This window comes from Athene noctua, chromosome 3, assembly GCF_965140245.1.
Source record: "Athene noctua chromosome 3, bAthNoc1.hap1.1, whole genome shotgun sequence".
Lineage (NCBI taxonomy): Eukaryota > Metazoa > Chordata > Aves > Strigiformes > Strigidae > Athene > Athene noctua.
In genome coordinates, this window is record NC_134039.1 from 19,776,939 (window position 1) to 19,791,760 (window position 14,822).

A 14,822-nucleotide genomic window follows, 5' to 3' on the forward strand; every position below is an offset into this window, starting at 1 on the left:
CGCTGAACCTGTATTTTCACCCTTCTTTCAGCAAAGGAGAAAAGTAGTACCAAAAAAAGGTGATGGGAGAGGCTTTGGACCCAGAGAGTCTAATCCATGACTAAATCAAAATGTTTTAGTTGCTTTTAGTGTTAAAATATTACTTGAAATGCAAGCTTAAACTGTGCTTGTTTTTCCTCGATACAGAGCTCTTTTATTCTCTATGTGCATGGCTGTACAGCGAACTTAAATGTGTGACTACATAAGGAAGGGTGACTTCTTAACCATTATGTATCAGATCACTGCTGGAAGCAAAGTAAATGAATATCCTGCCTGTGTCTGGCACGTCTTAGGTTTCTATCTCACTTTCCCTGCACAAAAAATAAGAGGAATGAAGGCCTTTCTCTTTATCTCACGCAGTAATAATGCACCTCAGCAAAGATTTGAATGGACCACAGCATTATTAGGATTGTAATGTCTTCCCTTTTCAAGTAGGATGAAACTAAATGTAATCATCGGTTGGGTTAGATGAACACAATGGGTTCTCAGCCATAGGCTTTCATCACAGCAGTGATCCTGTATGACTTAGCCTGGCAGGGCTCTGGAACTGCAAAAATTTTGTAGGTGTTACATGTTTGGCACTCAGAACCTGACCACTGAGAGTAGTTGTCATACTTGTGTCTCCCTGCTTTCCAGTCTTTCAGCTTTAGAATACTGTCACCATTTTCAGTGTGTGATGTTTAGAGGAGGCTGATGAAAAGCTGCTTGGCTAAGTTCAGTTTCAGTTATGCAGGCTTCAGCAGTAGCCTGCTCAAATACCGCTGTGTGCATTCTGGGAGGATCATGGTGCAGTCTAGCAGGATGTTTGCTCAGCTACAGAGCTGGGCTTTTATGGTGTTGGTATTTTCTAGGAGCAAACTGACAGTGTGGTGTGGCTGCTGCCTTCACTGTGACTATTTTTTCAAGTTCATTTCTGAAACAGAAAACCAGGCTTTGAAACTATGCATCTCAACTTCACAGCATATGGAGCAGACACTGCAGCCATGCTTCCTGTGCTCTGGACAACTGCTTTTTGTAGTTTTTCAGTCACAACGTCCTATATACTATAGCCCCTTTGTTTTCCTATCCTTAATGCTCTGTTACAGGCTGTCCTACCAAAGAAACGATGACGATGAGGAAGAAGCTGCCAGAGAGCGTCGCCGACGGGCTCGACAGGAGAGGCTGCGGCAAAAGGAAGAAGGAGATCTATCAGGAGAAGTAATGGAGAAATCAGAAGTTAATGCCCAGAACTGGTAAATGTCTGATGTTGTTTCCTGACAAGACAACAGTAATTTTTGTTCAAGAGTAGAGAAGTATCTTGAAGAGGCCTGGTATACTATTTAAGTTTTAAACACCAGTTTTGGCCATCCTTGCTCTGAAAAAGGCCTAACACTGTGAGGAACACCACTGGCTGTGTCTACACAGTGGAGTGGCAGCATCACTGAAGCTGTGTTTGAGCTCATGACCCCTTCCCAGGGTGTCCTCAAGGTTCTCTATAGGGTAACTCAGCAGGGTCTCATGGAGGGAAATACCTCTGTTGCATCTTGGTGTCAGGTTGCCACAGACATGACTGTGTCTGGCCTCATAAACCTCCACATCTTTTGTTCTGCTTATAGGGGCCATGGTGTCAAGGGGCCAAGGTACATGGGATTGGTGGGCACCCAGTCCTCAAGTTGCAGCTGAAACTGCCTGCAAGGCGCTGGGTGTGAGCACTAGCCCTCAGCTGTCATCTGGCATTGTCAGGGTCATACAGCTATAAACAACAGAAAACTTAGGGAGTGAGACACCACTTGTCACAAATTGAGTGGCAGAGCTGGCCTTCCAGTCTGTCCATTGTTTATTTAGTTTCATATAGTCACAAATAATATATCCAGATTCCAGTAGCCATAAACAAAATTGATAGAAGAGACCAGAAATAAACATTATGGTATCAAGCTAATAGATACTGAGCACAAGTAGCATTCTATTAAAGACAGGGAGAATGGATATAGACAGGAAACGAGCAACATTTCTGATTTCACAATAGAGGGGGGGGGAAAAAAGCTAGAAAGAGGGAAGAAACCTGTACACAGGAGAAGTAAACAGATGGATTTTGAAGGAGACAAAAAACCTCCAGGGACTGAGGGTGAGATCCAGTCCTGATACCTACAGGTGCTGAATAGCATGTCTTAAATATGGTGCTGTGCTCACTCCATTTTCTAACAGATTATTGATCCTATACAGACAATCACAACCTCACTGAACCCTTAATTGCAAGGCTATCCCCTTATCGACTGTATCTGTGGATGTTATGCTGAACAGGAGTAGCCTCTGGTTGCTAGAGAAGTTCACTGAAGTCACAAACTATCTTGCTTGTCTAGCATCTTCAGAAATTTTGCCTGGTGGGCAGACCATGCAGAAGACATGTATGCGTCAGGCTGAGCTGAAGGGGGCCTTAAAGCAAACTAAGTCTTCCAAGTATTCTGCTGCATTCCTGGAAGGGAACCCTTCCAGGCTCTGACATTGTAAAACACCGAATTCCTATACATCTAGAACTGCTAAAATTAATCCCTGGAACCATTTTGTTAAATTTTGAAGTATGCAACCTGTTGTGTTTTCAAACCATGGAATGATGTTACAGCAAGTTTTTTTTCTAGAAACAGCTAAGTGTGTACATTGTTAGAATTTTTTTTTTTTAATGCAAAATTGTCACTTTTATGTAGTGTGGCAGAAGAGGAGACCAAGCGTACTACAACCACAGGGGGAACAGATGACGAAGCTGCATTGTTGGAGAGACTGGCAAGACGGGAGGAGAGACGCCAAAAACGTCTACAGGAAGCCCTGGAACGTCAGAAGGAATTTGACCCCACAATCACAGATGGGAGCTTGTCACTGCCCAGCAGGAAGGAAGTAAACAATATGGAAGAAAATGAGACCACGGGCAAAGAGGAAAAGGCTGAAACACGCCGAGGACGCTATGAGATTGAGGAAACGGAAATGGTTACCAAATCATACCAAAGGAACAACTGGAGGCAAGAGGGGGAAGAGGAGGAAAAAAAAGAGGAAAAAGACAAGGAGGAGGTACAGGAAGAGAAACCAAAGGAGGTCCCCATAGAGGAAAATCAGGTAGATGTGACAGCAGAAAAATCCACACGTAAAGAAGAGGTAGTAGAAACAAAAAATATAGCTATAAATGCAGAGGAACACAAAGCAGAGAATTATACAAATGCTGTGCTGGAAGGGGAGCAGAGTATATCTGATGCTGTAAATGAAGAGAAGTTTAGGGATGAGGAAAAGGCTCAGGAAAAAAGGAAGGAAGCAGAAGAAGGGGAGAAACTTGAGGCAGAAGAAAGGGAGAGGTTAAAAGCAGAGGAAGAAAAGAAGGCAACTGAGGAGAAACAGAAAGCAGAGGAAGAGAAGAGGGCAGCTGAGGAAAGAGAGAGGGCTAAAGCAGAAGAGGAGAAGAGGGCAGCTGAGGAAAGAGCAAGGGCTAAAGCAGAAGAGGAGAAGAGGGCAGCTGAGGAAAGAGCAAGGGCTAAAGCAGAAGAGGAGAAGAGGGCAGCTGAGGAAAGAGCAAGGGCTAAAGCAGAAGAGGAGAAGAGGGCAGCTGAGGAAAGAGCAAGGGCTAAAGCAGAAGAGGAAAAGAGGGCAGCTGAAGAAAAGGCTAAGTTAGAAGCAGAGAAATTAAAGGAAAAACAAAAGATGGAAGAAAAGAAAATAGAAGATAAACAGGTAAAAGAGAAGAAAGTACAAGAGGAAAAACCTCAAGCAGCTTTCCTAAGAAAACAGGTACAGTAAACATTTTGCACCAAAATAAGACACCTGTGGTTTGTGAGAAATGTAATGCAAGAAAAAAAAAAAATTGGAATTTCCTCACAGATCTATTCCTACATTGAAATGACTAATACTCATGCTCTCTCTTGCTCTCTCTTGCTCTCTCTCTCTCTTTTAAAAATAAAGCTCCTTCCTTCTGCTTACCTATAATGCAGTACACAACATGCCTGACCTCACACCATCATACAAAGAAAACCTTGCATGTTCAGACCTCTGCATGTTTTTTTGGCTGTCTTTTTTCTCAGCTGCTATGAACTGGCCTAATGCAGTAACACATGAGGTGGAGGCAGACACATCTTGGCACAAAGTATTACGAGCACCTTGTAAACTGTGTGAGGAATGTGTGTGTTAAATGCAATCACAGGAGAGGGCTCTCTGCTGGGACATGTGAGCATGATGCCATGCAAGGGAGAAAGGCCCAGATGGGGGAATGGGAGCATTTGGACAGGGTGGAGGGAGCACCACTGCACATGGAGATGTGGGCACAGCAGCATATGATGGAGATGTGGCTGCACACAGGATTGGTACATGAACACAGTGTGGAGAAAGAAAAGTGCAAACAGATGCGATGTTTTCATATTAAAAAAAGTTATTGAAAACCCAAAAACAAAGGGGGAAGAAAAAGAGGTTAAAGTGGAAGCTAAGAAGGAAAAGTTACCAGATGAGAAGCTCCGACCTATCTCCAAAAAAGATCAGGTAACTTGTAAACCATTGATTTAGATGTTGTAGAGAAACTTGAGTTAAGAAAATAAATAAGGGACCTATAACAGAAAGTTACTTTGTTCAGCAAAGTACTTAAGCATGTATTTCACTTCAGGAATGTGGGTAATCCTGCTGAAATAAATAGGGATGAAGCTACTTATGTGCTTAAAATGAAGTAAATGCTTAAGTATTTTGTTCTTTTGGGGCTTTAGAACCAAGTCCTGTTTGTCTTAGAACAAATATTTCAGGAGGCTCAGTTCGGTCAATAATGCAAGGATGGTTTGCACCCTAGGGATGAGTTTTTCAGGACTGTCTCAACTAATCATCCTTCCCTGATTTTCTCCCACTTTACTGTGAATTTTTTCCCTATGACTGAGACCTACTCTTACAATAATAATAATAATAACAATTATGATAATCTGGGCCCTTTGGCTACCTGACTGCCCTAACTAATGATTTTCCCCCAAACTGCAATGCCCCATGATATAAACTGTGCATACCAAGATTCTTCTTTTGTTTTAAAGAGAAAATCTACAAAATTTACTGCATTGCATTTCCACTGTAAACACAGGAGCTGGTGCCATGGTGTTTTACTGTATGGTAAGTAAATAAGATTTGGGGACCATTTGCTCTTCAGGTTACAGCTGTACACAGGGAGCCATGTTCAGTGTTGTGTAGCAACCGTGCTTTTGGTTCAGTGCAGCAGGTATCAAAATACCCCTTGGTTCTAATTGAACATCGAGACTGGTCAGGGCCTTGGGGGTTTGGACCTGTTGGGGTTCAGCCAGGTCTGTGTGGTTTAAAGGGAGCCACAGCACAGAGATCTAGTAACAAGCAGCTTGCTGCCTGTCCAGCTGCTTGGGAGCATTGAGAGTTGTAGAGGGTCTGGTCCAGGGTCCTTAGTTGTTGGATTAATTTGGAACATGCTGTAGATGCTTAGCTCACCTTCAGAGAGTGATGAAGGCAAATCATGTCACAAGGTTTTATGTCCAGTTGCCTGGCTTGATCATCCAAGGTATCATATTTTGAGTAAGGTACGTGTGAGATTGAAAAGGTAAATGAAGTGATGAAGATAGTTAAAAGGAAGGTTCCTAATGAGCAGGGAGAGAGATTGGCAAGACTAGAACAAGTTACTCTAGAAAGGGGAAGAGTTAAATGAGACCTAATGGAAATGCTTCAGAATAGTGCACTAGAAAAACAGAACAATCACTCTAAATTAATCTGATTGCAAAAGCAGAAGAAAGACCTGTGTGAAAAATAAGGGATGGATTATATTAAGAGTTCTTCATAAGACAGAACTGGCTTGTAACATTCACCATTGCACACAGTCTTTGAATATTACAAGTAAATATATAAAGGAAGCTGCAGCTGACCACAAATACTGATTGGGGGGTCAGGACTTGAGACACAGTCATCCTGCTTGTGTTTATGTGGAGCTCAGTCAACTGTCTCTGGAGCTCTCATCATGCTTTTAAATTGTAGCCACAGGGCTAGATTATTCCAGGAAATCGGTAAGACTTTTAAAAGTGACTTGTGATTTTAGTGCTTCCGGTTTTGGATGCTCAAGCTGAGACAATTTTAGATAGTCCCACTTTTAGTGCAATGCTGAATACCCATCCACTGAAAGCTTAATCTTCTGGATGTTTGTCAAGCTAAGCATTCAAAGTGTTTTGCTCACTTTTGAAGATCTCAGTTGTTGTTTCTTGATTTGTGAAGAGAAATTGAGAATCTCAGACTCCAAACCAAGTCAAGATCAGGATCTCTGCTCCTCACCACACTTCAGGGACATACAAATTAAATGAGGCCTATTTCTGAACCATATATGCAGTTAAGAGGATGGCAGTATATCATGAACAAGATCCTGGAAGAATATGTATCTACATAATCAGATTTTGCTTCTGCAGTTGTTCAACTCAAGCATGTGTCCTTTCTTAATGTGACCAGAATCTGGCCCACAGAGTTCAGGTTTTGATCAAATTAGCAAGCACAATCTTGTCTTCTTTCCTGTACTGCCCAACAATTTTTGGTTCTCAAAAGTGGCCTGGAAAGTTCATAAGAACAATCTTTCTCATGATGTGAGACTCCTGGTATTTCCTGCTTCCAGTTTGGCTAGACGTGCTGCAACAGTTGCTTTTCTCATGGTATTTGGGTATGGCAGTTGGCTCTAAATGGAAGCCCTAGAGCCAGATACCCACAGTTTTTAAGTTACCAAGTAATTGAGCCTAAATAAGGAATCAAATTTGCCAAATGGCCCTAGCTTCAGTAACTGATTCACTGTGGTCTGAAGGTGTTCAAACTGGATTTAGAAATCTCAGCTCTTGAGTATTAGGATAACACCCTAACAGGAAAGAAGTAGTGTAGAGAAAGATCAAAATACAAATAAATAAAGCTGGAAATTAGCTAAACATGGTTTTGGTTGTATTTTATCTTGATTTGGTGGTCAAGAGTTGTGACGACATGTGAACTGTTTTCAGTTCAGGTAATACCACCTGTCTACTCCAACTGGATTCAGTGTAGTCATTTTTACAGAATTCAGCACAACCTGAATTAGCCTGTAATTTAGGGAAGCACTGAGACAAGGGAGGGTACTTCTGTTGCCTGCCTTTGGAATGGGTTATAATAGTTTCTGCTTCAATCAGTCTCTGGCATTAAAATTAGTAGGATAAGGATTAGGCCCAGAAGCTGTGAAATGTTTCTGTAATATCTTGTTTTATCATCTTTTTGAATAAAGAAGCCAAGCTGTATTAAGGGTTTTCTCAAATGCAGACACATTACCATAAAACCTTCTGGCTTCTGAAATGCTATTTCCTAACCTATTAATTTTTGAACTATATTGTTTTAATATTAGTTTTCTCAGTGATTTCAATTAAGATGTAAGAGATATGACCCTCCCCGGTGGACTTCAATACATCAGGCAGCTGGAAGTTTTGGCTTTTTAATAAGACTTAGAAAGGTCTTGATGAAAATCTCAGCAAAGGAAATCCTATGCTCTCAAAATCCCCACACAGACATCCTGGTATGTGAAATCTTGCAACCATCAACATTGCTGGTTTCAGTATCACCATGACTGCGACTGAAGGGTTAGGAGATTGCTAACAGCATAGATTTTTGCTGTGAACATGATCACTAGCTACAATCTTGCCCAGATTTGGGAGCACCCAAAAGATGTTACTGTCTGATGGCATTCATTAGGCTCAATGAATAGCCCTGGTTGTCTCAGTCCAGCTCCTAGAAAACAGAAAACCATCCCCTGAGACTGCTAGTAATAATGGCCTTGTTTGCTAGTAGTTACAGCATCATGGCCAAAGAATGCACGGTCATGGAAACTGAACTCCCCTCTTGTCCATCAGGGCTCTTCTGCCCGGTCATGGCTAAAGCCCCTTGGCAGGAGGGGGTGGGAAAATTCTGCACTGCCGCTGTCTGCTCTCCAGACAGAGCAAATGCCTTTGTGTTCAACATCCCTCACCAGTGGCAAATTCGCTTGAGTAGTTTAACCAGCCGGTACGCACTCGTAGTGTGTCACTTTGGCCTTGTCTGTTGTATCAGTTTCTGTGAGCGAGCAGACTGGCCTCAGGTAAAGTCAGAGGCTGACTTGGGGACTTTGCTCAGCAGTTTAATTCAGTGCCTTAGGAGAATCTTGAAAATTCTGAACTTGTCCTTTATTGGTATTATTGTAATATGCAGTATCCTTTATATTACATCTCCAGAAGTTCTTCTTTGATTTGATCTGGGGATGGGTGTGTGTATTGTTTTTTTATTTCAAGGTGCAGCTTGGAATGCTATAAAAGCAGTTGTGTTGCAGACAGGTTGTTATGGAAGTTCTTTTTCTTTCTAGTTAGCAAATGGGATGGCAACAGGCTTCCAAGGGACAAAGGTGTTTTTTTTCCTAAAGGTCTTCATATTAATTTTTCACAGAAGGTGTTTCTTGCTTGCCAGCTAGAATCTTCCTCCAACATGGTAAAAAAAAATATTTTGGAGGTAAATGTTTAAACTGCTGCTGTTGAAAGTTTATTTAGGCTGGTAGTCTAACTGAAAGGGAATAATTCTACCTGAGGATAAAGAACTTAAATCAGTCCTTATCCTCCTCCTCTTATCAGCATCTAGCCATGACTCAGCAGGCTGAGATCAGGCCATCTGCTGTTGATAAATGCTTCAGGCTTATAACTCTGAAGGAATACTGGAGAGTGAAATTCATGCACTAAGTATACTTGATTATTATGAAGAATTATAGGACAAAGCTTTTAAAGATAGAGGGAATTTTTGCTCTCGTGTTTCCAGAGAGAACATTTGCTTCTTCATAGGATTAAATATTCATGTCTTCTAACACTATCCATGACTAGCCCCTGGTAGGATTGTGCTTTTTGTCAGAGTAAGTTTTACTCTGATATAGAGATAATTTTGTGTTTTGGCCATTATTCATGCAATGCTGAAGTATCCATCTGCTATTACACTAGAGTGTGAACTTTGTTGAGCAAATCTGACAATTGGTGAAGGTTATGTGTTATTTTTATTGTGCGAGTGCCTATAACCTTGTACCAAGAATGTATCAACAAGCCTAATCCCAAAGAGTTTGCAACCCAGAAACTTAATAGGCAACCGGTGAATGACACTGCAGGGGAAGGGAAGAGGGTTGGGGTGCCTTGGTGAGTTGCAGTTTCAGAATGAAGCAAAGTGGTAGCATAGTCCCATGGTCAAAACAAACTTTCACACAAGACTGATAATTTTGTTCAAGATATTCTCATCTTGAATTCAGAGATGCAGAGTGGTGGTTGATCACAGTTTAGATCTTTGCAGACTACTTCTGCCATAAAGCACATAAACATTTTGAATACGTTTCTTAGTTAATCACTAATAAGAAAAAATCTGTGTTCCTCAGCTGTTATTTAGGATGCCTTATTGTGACTTCTTTTGTTTGTTTGTTTTTTGGTTTGTTCTATGATTTATGGTATCTGCTGATCAGGTAAAAGATGACAAGGATAAAGGAAAAGCACCCAAAGAGGAAATGAAAAGTGTCTGGGATCGTAAGAAGGGAGTTCCTGAACAAAAGGCACAGAATGGAGAACGTGAACTATCTGCCTCAAAACTTAAATCTACTGAGAATGCTTTTGGGTAAGTTTCAAGTAAGCATTGGGCTTGCTTACCTTGTAGCAGAGCAGGGCCTCTGGGCCTCTGCATAATAGCCTTGTTGTAGCACCTTTGTGGAAGACTTAGGTTGGCAACATCAGCAGAGGCTCTACTGTTCATTGGTTTGTAGGTGTGAATTAAGGCTTTTGGCCTATATTCTAACGAACTTCCCCCACATTGTTGCAGTAACAAAGTGAAGTACAGAAAGCAGATATAAATAGTCTTGCTCCCTCAGTAGAGACAAGTGGCTTATTTTTGCTCTGTTGGGGTTTTCCTGCCTTGAAGAACATTTATTTCTAATGTCTGGACAGAGACCAATAATGACAAGAGCCCAGATTTTGTTCTCTAAAATTTTTTAAGTCGGGTCTCAACCTTTACTAAAGTAACATATTTCCAATTATCCACCTGCTTTTAATCAGACTCTGCATATCAGTATGCATGCAGCACAATACGTTTGGTAACTCTTCAAAGAGCTGCTTTCTTGAAATTAACCTTGAAATTAATGGCTTCTCTATAAAAGTAATTTTTCAGTTAGGCGAAAATCTCTCCTAGACAAAATGTTCTATTTTTTGTCTTTTTATAAGCTGTATCAAAGTTTGATTTTTATTTTTCTTTTCAAGGAAATATTTGCCTTATGGCTATATTGGGAAATTCAATGAAGGTAAAAAATTTCTAGTGAAAAGTTTATTGAAAAGGATTCTGCCTGCTAAAAGGAGGGAATACATGAAGCAGAGCAGAAGTTTTTCCTTTTAGCAGAAAAACAAGAACAAATAGGTTAGAAAGCCAATTTTTTCTTCCTCTTTGACATTGACAGAAGCAAAGAAAGGGTTAAACTCTTCAGGCACTTTGAGAAATCTCTGCATGGCAGATGGGATTTTCTGTTGTATCTCAGCATTCCCCTTGGATTCTTCCGGGAAAAACAGACTTTCTCAAAATAAAATGCAGTTCAAAAGTCCCTGGAGGCATCCTGACCTAAGGCCAAAAGACAGACAGAGATGGAGATGGAATAGCAGGAAACTGGCCTTGCTCAGAACTGTCCTTCTTCATGACTTGGGTCACATCATCAGTAACATGAGAATGGCGTTCTAAAAATATTTTTGTTGTGTTTTCATTTGCTTTGCTTCCTGTGGGAGACAGGCCTTAATGGCAACATGTAGTTTTTGAGTTTCCACTCCTTTTTTTCTTTTTCTGTTTTTCTTCCACTGTTTCCCAAATGTGGGAAGAAGCCGGTTAATAGCCTTTTATCAGCAGAGTAGAAGACTTGGGTTGGCAACATCAGCAGAGGTTCTAGTGTTCATTAGGTTGTTAAGTATGAATTAAGGCTCTTGGCCTATTTTCTAACAAACTGTCCCCACATTGTTGGGCTTTGTTTGGAACTATGTTTCTTCTTGTTTTTACATGAACTTATCAGATACTAGTTAGGAAGCATGTAAATTTGCTAACACTCAGTGGTGAGGATTGAGAATAAAATAGAGTAGTGGAGGCTAAAGAAAAATCTTATCTGTGTCATTTGTTTATATCAGTAAGAGAAATACAGAATGAAACCCCATTTTATGACTTCCCCTTCCATCTTCCCTCTCACCTGACTTTCTCCCCCTTCTCATACAGGACAACAAAGTTCCTAAATATGATGCAGCATGTTTTTTCACACTGTTCTGATGTTTTTGGCTCCCACAAACCGCTTCTTTCCTTTCCCTCCTTGTCTGAAAGCTGGCAACCAACTTAATTTCTTAGCACCAAAGAGATGCTTACAAAACTCTTCCTTCACCCAGCATCTTGATACTAATTTCCCAATGTGGGCAGTAGGGAACCAGAGGTTCTGAGAATCTGCTGAAGGCAGAGGAGTTTGGGAGATGGACGAAAAGAAGCAGAATCACTGCCAGTTTATTGTTTGATATTTTGGATTATGCAGAACCAGTAGGGGGAGTCCTGTAAACTGCACAAGAATAAAATAAGCTAGAAACTTTCAATGTCCTTCTTTGTAAAGAGGACAGAATAGTCACCTGAGGTCTCCAAACAAAAATGTTAAGAATAGATTCTACCTTTGGCTTTTATCAGTTGAAAGTGAGAGTAGCTTTTAATTTCATTGAGGCTATCTGCACTGGAGTCTCTGACAATTAATCTTTCTTTGGTGCTGATATAAATCTGAGTGGCTACTTATAATCTTGGCAAATGTTATGTTCTCAATTCTCGTAATTCTGGTCTTGCCAGGGATATCATTATGTCTGTCAGAAGTGACCACTTGCATCTTCTTTGGGCCAAAAACTTGCAGGTCCAGATGGGCTGGCAACACAAACTTCAGAGACCGCGAGGAGAAAAAAAAAAAAATTAGTGAGGTTCCTGGGATGTTTCCTATAGAGGCTACAACCTTGCAATGAAGCAGGAAAGCCTTAAAATAGCCAGGGATTTCTCATGGCCCCTTCACGATAGGTGCACTGAACTCTTAGAAATACTTAGTGCCTTATAGAGGCTTGTGGAACATTTTGGGTTCTCAGTACCTCTGAAAACTGAATCAGAGGTATTTCAGGCTGGACACCCAAAATGATACCTCACACCTGAGGTATTGGTCTTCACTTTGTTTTTGAATGGGCTAAATGAAATTTCAAATAAAATTTCTAATGTTTTCTCACAATGCTATAGTTAATTGTATATGTATTTTTTATTTAAAAAGCATGAGTTCCTTTCTTTAATTAGACATCACTACCTGATGCAAGCCCTCATTCGTGACCACTTACATTAACTTGACACATATGACTGAGGGGTGATCTTGTGGTTCTACTTTCGTGGTTTAAGTGATTCCACTGAAAAGACACGCTCAGGAATAGGGTATGGAGCAGAAAAGGATTGTGTTATAATAAGGTGATATTAGGGAAATATGTATTATGTACTTGTAACTCTAGGTTAGAAAATTAGGCACAAGTATGTATTGGGGGAACATACATTCACAGACCTCTAGGACATTTTTTTTTCTTTAGCTTTGCTTTGTGGTGTTACAGTTTTGCATAGAAAAGAGTTTCTAAAACCAAGTAAACACATTGCAAATGAAGTGCCAGGTCCTACTACTTTATTGTTGAACTTGGACATATGAAGTACAGCAGCTGAATTCACATAATAACATTGGTTTGGTTATGCTAATTTGCCATATGTTTTTTTAATTATGCCATTCCTAAATCCTGCATGCCATGCTAGAACCAAATTTCATCCAATTTGGTAAGATCATGTGGGGGAAAAGGATTCTGTGTTAGTAGATTCTATTGTGATATTGAAACCCCAGGCAATTCAGCTCTGGTCCTATAGCTTTTTTTATTATGGTTAACTCCATGTAGATGAGGCATCTATCTGAATGAAGAGCACCTTTGCAGGATTGGGTGAGATTCACCAGATTGCAAATTTATATGATATTTGTTCTTCATGTTCTCATCTCTGATCCTCTCTAACAGTTATTGTTATTGTTGGAACGCTTGATTTGTACCATCTTGTGGTATTATACTCTGCAACACTCTGGTTGCATTAAATAAATCATTAATATCAAGCTTTTTTAAATGCCAACAGAACAGAAAGTGTTTTTTTAAAAATCTGTAAGTACGTTCCCTTTCTGTCTCTTGTGAATAGCACACTGATACCTCTTAGGTACCTATTTCCTTGTCAGCAGTAATATTAAACACACTCAGGGAGTAGACATTTGTCCAAACACTGGTGTGGTAATTGTTTAACTAAGTGATACTGTCTTGCTCTGTTGAAAGTATTGCACTTCACCTATGCAAATTCTTTGGGGTTTTTTTTGGTAGTCTTCCTCATATGTTCTCTGTCTCATATATTACAACTGGTTGGAAAACTTCTGTTTTTTGCCTGTGGAAAGTCACCATTAATAAATAATTTCCAGTTCCTTAATAAAAAGTCATACTTTCCCTGGAAAATGTCAGGAAAAGATCTGATTAACCTTTCTGTTCATACAGTCTGGGAGAGTTAAAGTAATAGGTGTTATAGATGAGATAGGAACCCTTTTAGGTTTTTAAAATACTGTCGAAGCTGTTAAGATTCTCTTCCATCTCTTGGGTCCTTCGTTTTCCCCAAGTCATCTGTTCTGTCCCCAAAGATACTTGTCTTTTTCTAGAGGGCTTATAAAAATTACTTGTCTTTGAAAGCAAAATATTAGTGCATCTTTTATTACACAGAATATAGCATAATATTTTTGCTATGAGTTTTTATATGTAAATTTATCTCATTTAAAATCAACAGAGAGGAGTTAGTTATGGCTTTCCATTGCTTTTTTGTCTGTATGAAGTACAGTATGCTTTTGGAAGAGTTTCCTCTGTACACAAACTGCAGAGTAGAGGTATGAAACTGTAACAGTTTACTGTATACCATAGAGATGCTGGTGAGATGTGATACCACTTGCTGAAGTTACATCAGATGTTAAATATTTCAAGCTTAGTTACTGAATTCTCTTAAAAATGGAGGTGGCCTGAGTTCTCAGACAGGGTGGTGCAGCTCCTTTGCCCACAAGCACATGGAGACTCCTTCCTCACTGGCAGCAGATGGGAGAGGTGCTCCTTATAGTATTGCAGCCTATTAACTCCTGATGAAAATGTTTTGAGCCATTGTAGTTTGTAAGGAGCAAAAGGTCTTATAAAACAACATCTCTGAGTGCCAGGCTCTCATGTTGCTGGTGAGCGCATGTCTCTGGCCAGGAAGAGAAAACCCATGGTGCATCACTTTCCCTTTCATTTCTTTCCCAGCCGCTCCAGTTTGAAAGGGACTGCAAGTGCCGAGGAAGCCAAGCCAGGGTCTTTGGTTGAGGCTGGAAAGCGGTTAGAAGATCAGCGCCATCGCCGAGGCGAGAATGAGGAGTTTGAGAAGCTGAAAGAGAAGCAGCAGGAGGCAGCAGCAGAGCTGGATGAGCTGAAGAAAAGGCGGGAGGAACGCCGGAAAATCCTGGAGGAAGAGGAGCAGAAGAAGAAGCAGGAAGAAGCTGAGAGAAAAGCCAGAGAGGAGGTAAGTGTAAAATATGAACTACTGGACTCTGGTTTTATTTCTTTGTTGTTACTACTTTACTTCCAATGGCCTTGCATTAGTTCATAACTACAGCAGTATCTGCACAGACACTTTTAGGCAAAGAAGTTGGTGGCTGGAGGTCAAAGGGCAAAATGAAGCCATGGTAGACC

At 40.5% G+C, this 14,822-nt stretch overlaps 1 protein-coding gene across 10 annotated transcripts in view; it reads left to right on the forward strand.

Moving 5' to 3' along the window:
- Positions 1 to 14,822, forward strand: part of CALD1 (caldesmon 1) — a 200,606-nt gene that overhangs the window by 166,971 nt on the left and 18,813 nt on the right. For 8 of the 10 annotated variants that reach the window (XR_012633385.1, XR_012633386.1, XM_074902189.1 and 5 more), the window contains 5 exons: positions 1,125 to 1,271; positions 2,721 to 3,786; positions 4,444 to 4,527; positions 9,494 to 9,642; positions 14,397 to 14,652. Coding sequence is in view for 8 of the 10 variants with exons in the window: in XM_074902189.1 (XP_074758290.1) it covers positions 1,125 to 1,271; positions 2,721 to 3,786; positions 4,444 to 4,527; positions 9,494 to 9,642; positions 14,397 to 14,652 (1,702 nt within the window). In the remaining 2 variants the exon portion in view is untranslated. The remainder of the gene's footprint in view (positions 1 to 1,124; positions 1,272 to 2,720; positions 3,787 to 4,443; positions 4,528 to 9,493; positions 9,643 to 14,396; positions 14,653 to 14,822) is intronic. The other 2 variants (XM_074902195.1, XM_074902197.1) reach the window with 2 other exon arrangements.